The 7,312-nt window shown below is 36.1% G+C and overlaps 1 protein-coding gene across 1 annotated transcript; it reads left to right on the top strand.

Moving 5' to 3' along the window:
- On the top strand, positions 2,093 to 3,127 carry LOC109353108 (uncharacterized mitochondrial protein AtMg00810-like; the record flags this gene model as incomplete). Its single annotated transcript, XM_019595278.1, has 1 exon — positions 2,093 to 3,127. A coding segment is annotated over one exon (1,035 nt), but the record flags the coding sequence as incomplete, so codon positions are not given.

Here is a 7,312-nt window from a genome sequence, read left to right as displayed (position 1 = left end):
AGCTCAAGCTAAAAACAAATATCATAAGCATTCTCCTACTTGTTTTTATTGTAACACATATGGTCATACTTATCATTCATGCTATATCAAAAAGTATGGTATACCTAGCGGAGTTTATGTATGGAAAAAGAAGGGAGATGATTCCCTAATCACTAACAGAAAAGGACCCAACATAAATTGGGTACCTGAGAAAAGTAAGTAATCTATTTTGCAGGTATGTCTCCGAACACATGGACAAAAATGGTACTTAGATAGTGGGTGTTCGAGGCATATGACAGGTGATAGATCAAATTTCCTGGATCTCTCACTTAAAGGAAAAGGATACGTCACTTATGGAGACAACAACAAGGGAAAGATACTCGGCACAGGAACAGTTGGTAACTCATCCCAAACTCTGATTGATAATGTCCTTTATGTTGAAGGACTAGAACATAACTTGTTGAGTATAAGCCAACTCTGCGATAAAGGTAATCGTGTATCCTTCGATTCTGATTGTTGTGTCATTCGTGATATTTTATCTAATAACGTTAAATTTGTTGGTCACCGTATAAATAATATTTACATGGTTAATTTGGACGATGTCACTACATTATTTTCAAAATGCTTTATTTCTAAAGAAGATGACATCTGGCTATGGCATAGACGTGTTGCACATATCCATATAAAGCATCTAGATAAATTATCATCAAACGAACTAGTTGAGGGGCTACCAAAATTGAATTTTAAAACTAAAGAAATTTGTGACACTTGTCAAAAGTGTAAACAAACCAAAAACTCTTTTAAAAATAAAAATGTGATATCCACTTCAAGACCTTTGGAGCTACTCCATATGGACTTGTTTGGACCATCACAAATCATGAGTTTTGGTGGTAGTTACTACGCTCTAGTTATTGTTGATGATTTCTCTAGATTTACATGGACATTGTTTTTATCATCAAAAAGCGACGCGTTCAAAAATTTTAAAAATCTTGCCAAGCAAATCCAAAACCAACTTAACCTAAAAATAATATATATACGAAGTGATCACGGGGGAGAATTTGAGAACTTTCAGTTCGACAAATTCTGTGATAAGCATGGCATTTTGCATCAGTTCTCTGCTCCTCGCACTCCACAACAAAATGGAGTTGTAGAGAGGAAAAATCGTGTTTTAGAAGAATTAGCGAGAACCATGCTTAACGAAAGTAATACCCCCAAGTACTTCTGGGCTGATGCAGTTCATACTGCATGCTATGTTATAAATCGAGTACTCTTAAGGCCAAACTTGAACAAAACTCCTTATGAACTTTTAAAAGGCCGCAAACCAAATATATCCCATCTTCACGCTTTCGGTTGCAAATGTTTTATATTAAATAATGGAAAGCGGGCCTTAGGGAAATTCGACTCTAAAGCCGATGAGGGAATATTTTTGGGATACTCGATTCATAGCAAAGCTTTCAGAGTCTTTAACAAATATTTAATGCAAGTTGAAGAGTCTATCCATGTACAGTTTGACGAATCTTCTCCAAAAGAGAAGAGAAAGGTCGTTTCTGATGATGTTGCAGGTGCTTTGGAAGAAGCATACTCCAAGGACATGGATAATGAAAAAGGAGCCAATGATGAAGGTCAAATCGAACCTCAAGAGCACTCAGACATGCCTACCGTGTGGAAAACAAAGAAAGCTCACCCAATTGATAAAGTTATAGGTGACATATCTACGGGAGTGGTAACCCGTAGTTCCTTACGAAATTTCTGTAATTTTGTAGCTTTTGTATCGCAAATTGAGCCTAAGACCGTTGATGAGGCCATTGAGGATGTACACTGGGGTATAGCTATGCAAGAAGAGCTAAACCAGTTTGAGCGTAATAATGTGTGGGACTTGGTCCCCAAACCTAATGATCATCCCGTAATTGGTACTCGATGGGTCTTCAGAAATAAACTTGATGAATCTGGCTTAATAATTCGAAATAAAGCACGTTTGGTGGCCAAAGGCTACAACCAGGAGGAGGGTATCGATTATGACGAAACCTACGCTCCTGTAGCCAGATTAGAGGCCATCAGGATGCTTCTTTCCTTTGCATCTTTAATGAATTTCAAACTTTTTCAAATGGATGTAAAAAGCGCCTTCCTGAATGGATACATTCAAGAAGAAGTTTATGTTGACCAACCGCCTGGTTTTGAAAATTTTAAATATCCGAACCATGTTTACAAACTTAAAAAGGCACTATATGGTCTCAAACAAGCTCCTAGAGCTTGGTATGACAGACTTAGTACCTTTCTTTTAGAAAAAGGGTTCGAGAGAGGCTTGGTTGACACAACGCTTTTTATTAGAAAATCAGAAAATCATGTTCTGCTTGTACAAATCTATGTAGATGACATAATATTTGGATCTACTAATGATATCTTGTGTAGAGAATTTTCTGAGATGATGCAGGGGGAGTTCGAAATGTCTATGATGGGAGAACTCACATTCTTTCTAGGATTGCAGATAAAGCAGCTAGAAAGTGGGATATTCATCCATCAGGCGAAATACTGCAAAGAGCTACTCAAGAAATTTGAAATGGACAAATGTAAGGAAGCTTCCACACCTATGGCATCTGCTTGCTACTTAGACAAAGATGAGAAAGGAAAAGCAATCGAGGTAACGAAGTATCGTGGTATGATTGGGTCTTTACTTTACTTAACTGCAAGTAGACCTGATATCATGTTCAGTGTATGCATGTGTGCGAGATATCAATCATCACCTAGAGAATCACACTATATAACTGTTAAAAGAATCATGAGATATCTAAAAGGAACTATTAACATGGGATTATGGTATCCTCGGGATGCCTCACTATCCTTGGTGGGTTATTCCGATTCCGATTTCGCCGGATGTAAGTTGGATCGGAAAAGCACTAGTGGTACTTGCCACCTATTGGGCAGTTCATTAGTAGCATGGCACAGCAAGAAGCAAGCCTGTGTTGCTTTGTCCACCGCTGAAGCGGAATACATTGCCGCTGGTGTGTGTTGCGCTCAAATCCTTTGGATGAAGCAGCAACTTAAGGACTTTGGTCTTAAACTTGAAAAGATCCCAATAAAATGCGATAATACAAGTGCCATTAACCTATCCAAGAATCCCGTTTTGCATTCTAGAACAAAGCATATAGAAATTAGACATCATTTTTTGCGTGACCATGTACAAAAAGGTGATTGCGTTCTTGAATTTGTGGAAACATCTAAACAGTTAGCAGATATTTTCACCAAGCCCCTTCCCAGGGATACCTTCTATGTTCTAAGGAGAGAACTAGGAATTCTTGATGAACAATATCTTGTTTAAAAAAAAAATGTTTAGCTGTTTGCATAAATTGTCTTGCTTCTCTATGCCTATGTGTTTCATGTTTGAATGATATATGTTAAAAATGCAAAATATATCTCTTGATTAACCTCTTAATGTGATTATATATGTCTCGATAAATCTGTTATAATGCATACGTGTGTCCTAAAAAGTCGAAACCACTCTGCTGCCTAAAAACGAAATTTTCTCTGATTTAATCGATTATGCCAATAGTTAATCGATTACCTGGGTTTCATTTCTGGAAAATTCAAATTTTTTACAATTTAATCGATTAAACATCCCGATAATCGATTAACTAGGCAATTTTTTTTGAAAATTCAAATTTTACACTGTTTTAATCGATTAAACCATCCCGTTAATCGATTAAAACCAGTACGTTAAAGGCAAACAGTGTCTCGGTTCTGCACTATTTTTTCGACATTCTCGCTACCTCTCTGTGCTTAGATTTTCTGAAACAGTATCAATACTAATCCAGGTGCAATAGGATTAAGTAAACCTCATCCTAAATCTCTCAAACCTTCCGAAATCGCTCTATATCATCCGAAATCCACCCAATTCCGAATCATCCAATCCAAACCCTAGGTTAGGCTTTTCCCCCCTTTGTTCATCATAATCCTAATGCTAATCCGAAACCTAATCTAAATCCTATTCCTAATACTAATACTAATCCTAATCCTACTCCTATTCCTAATCCTAATAGTATTCCTAATCATAATCCTAATCCCAATTCTTATCCTAATCCTAATCTTAATCCTAATTCTGATCCTGATCTTGATCCTGATCCTCCTTGTGATCCTGATCCTAATCCTCATCCTCATCCTAATCTAATCGTAATCCTAATCCTAATCCTAATCCTAATCTTAATCGTAATCCTCATCCTAATCCTAATCCTACTCCTAATCCTACTCCTAACCCTACTCCTTATCCTAATCCTAATCCTAATCCTTCTCCTAATCATACTCCTTATCCTAATTCCAATCGTACTCCTAATCCTAGTCCTAATCCTAATCCTACTCCTAATCCAAATCCAAATCGAAATCATAATCCTAATGCTAATCGTAATCCTAATCCGAATACTAATCCTGATCCTCATCCAAATCCAAATCCAAATCATAATCCTAATCCAAATCTGAAACCTAATCTTAATCCTATTCCTAATCCTAATCCTAATCCTAATCCTAATCCTAATCCTAATCCTAATCCTAATCCTAATCCTAATCATAATCCTAATCCTAATCCTAACCCTAATCCAAATCCTAATCCTAATCCTAATCCTAATCCTAGTTCAACTCCTAGTCCTAATCCTAATAGTAATCCTAATCATAACCCTATTCCTAATCCTAATCCTAATCCTAATCATAATTCTAATCCTGATCCTGATCGAAATCCTGGTCCTGATACTAATCCTGATCCTGATCCTAATCCTAATCCTAATCCTAATCCTGATCCTGATACTGATCCTGATACTAATCCTGATCCCGATCCTCATCCTGAACCTGATCCTAATCCTAATCCTAATCCAAATCCTAATCCTTATCCTCATCCTCATCCTAATCCTCATCCTCATCCTACTCCTCATCCTCATCCTCATTTCTAATCCTAATCCTAATCCTAATCCTAATCCTAATCCTAATCCTAATCCTAATGCTAATCCTAATCCTAATCCTAATCCTAATCCTAATCATAATCCTAATCCTAATCCTAATCCTAATCCTAATCCTAATCCTAATCCTAATCCTAATCCTAATCCAAATTCTAATCCTCATCCTAATCCAAACCCAAATCTAAATCATTATCCTAATCCTAATCTGAAATCTAAACTTAATCCTATTCCTAATATTAATCCTAATCATAATCCTAATCCTAATCCTAATCCTAATCCTAATCCTAATCCTAATCCTAATCCTAATCCTAATCCAAATTCTAATCCTCATCCTAATCCAAACCCAAATCTAAATCATTATCCTAATCCTAATCTGAAATCTAAACTTAATCCTATTCCTAATATTAATCCTAATCATAATCCTAATCCTAATCCTAATTCTAATACTAATCCTAATCCTAAACCTAATCCTAATCCTAATCCTAATCCAAATCCTAACCCTTATTCAAATCCTAATCCTAATCCTAACCCTAATCAAAATTCTAATCCTAATCCTAATCCTACTCCTAGTCCTAATCCTAATAGTAATCCTAATCATAATCCTAATCCTAATATTAATCCTAATCCTAATCCAAATCCTACTCATGCTCCTGATCTGGATCCTAATCTTCATACTGATCATAATCCTAATCCTAATCCTCATCCTGATCCTTATCCTGATCCTAATCCTCGTCCTAATCCATTTCCTAATCCTAAACCTCATCCTCCTCCTCATCCTAATCCTAATCCTAATCCTAATCCTAATCCTAATCCTAATCCTACTCCTATTCCTGATCCTAATCCTAATCCAAATCCAAATCCTAATCCTAATCCTAATCCTAATCCTAATCCTAATCCTCATCCTAATCCTAATCCTAATCCCAATCCTAATCCTAATCCTAATCTTAATCCTAATCCTGATCTTGATCCTGAGCCTGATCCTAATCCTAATCCTAATCATGAAACTAATCCTAATTCTAATTCTAAACCTAATCCTAATCCTAATCCTAATCCTAATCCTAATCCTAATCCTAATCCTAATCCTAATCCTAATCCTGATCCTAACCCTAATCCAAATCCTAATCCTAATCATAATAGTAATCCTAATCATAATCTTAATCCAAATCCTAATCCTTCTCCTGCTCCTGATCTTGATCCTAATCTTGATACTGATCCTGATCCTAATCCTGATCCAGATCCTGATCTTGATTCTGATCCTGATCCTGATCCGAATCCTAATCCTAATCCTAATCCTAAATCTAATCCTAGTACTAATCCAAATTCTAATCCTCATCCTAATCCAAATCCAAATCTAAATCATTATCCTAATCCTAATCTGAAATCTAAACTTAATCCTATTCATAATATTAATCCTAATCATAATCCTAATCCTAATCCTAATCCTAAACCTAAACCTAATCCTAATCATAATTCTAATCCTAATTCTAATCCTAACCCAAATCCAAATCCAAATCCTAATCCTAATGCTAATGCTAATTCTAATCCTAATCCTAATCCTAATCCTAATCCTAATCCTAATCCTAATCCTAATCCTAATCCTAATAGTAATCTTAATCATAATCCTAATCCTAATCCTAATCCTGCTCCTGCTCCTGCTCCTAATCCTGATCCTAATCTTGATAATGATCCTGATCCTTATCCCGATCCTGATCCTGATCCTTATCCCGATCCTGATCCTGATCCTGATTCTGATCATGATCCTGATCCTGTTTCTGATCCTGATCATGATCCTAAGCCTAATCCTAATCGTAATCCTAGTCCTAATTCGAATTCTAATCCTCATCCTCATCCTAATCCTAATCCTTATCCTAATGCTAATCCAAATCCTTATTCTAATCCTAATCCTAATCCTAATCCTAATCCTACTCCTACTACTTATCCTAAGCCTACTCCTAAACCAAATCCAAATCCAAATAATTATCCTAATATTAATCCTATTCCTAATCCTAATCCTAATCCGAAACCTAATCTTAATCATATTCCTAATACTAATCCTAATCCTAATCCTAATCCTAATCCTAATCCGAATCCTAATCCTATTCCTAATCCTAATCCAAATCCTAACCCTTATCCAAATCCTAATCCTAATCCTAACCCTAATCCAAATTCTAATCCTAATCCTAATCCTACTTCTAGTCCTAATCCTAATAATAATCCTAATCCTAATATTAATCCTAATCCTAATCCTAATCCTACTCATGCTCCTGATCCGGATCCTAATCTTCATACTGATCATAATCCTAATCCTAATCTCGTCCTGATCCTTATCCTGATCCTAATCCTCATCCTAATCCTAATCCTAATCCTAATCCTAATCCTACTCCTAATCCTGATCC

The sequence above is a fragment of the Lupinus angustifolius genome, chromosome LG07, assembly GCF_001865875.1.
Source record: "Lupinus angustifolius cultivar Tanjil chromosome LG07, LupAngTanjil_v1.0, whole genome shotgun sequence".
In the NCBI taxonomy this organism is placed as follows: Eukaryota; Viridiplantae; Streptophyta; class Magnoliopsida; order Fabales; family Fabaceae; genus Lupinus; species Lupinus angustifolius.
Note: the sequence above shows the minus strand (reverse complement) of the source record. Positions and strands in the feature narration are given on the sequence as shown.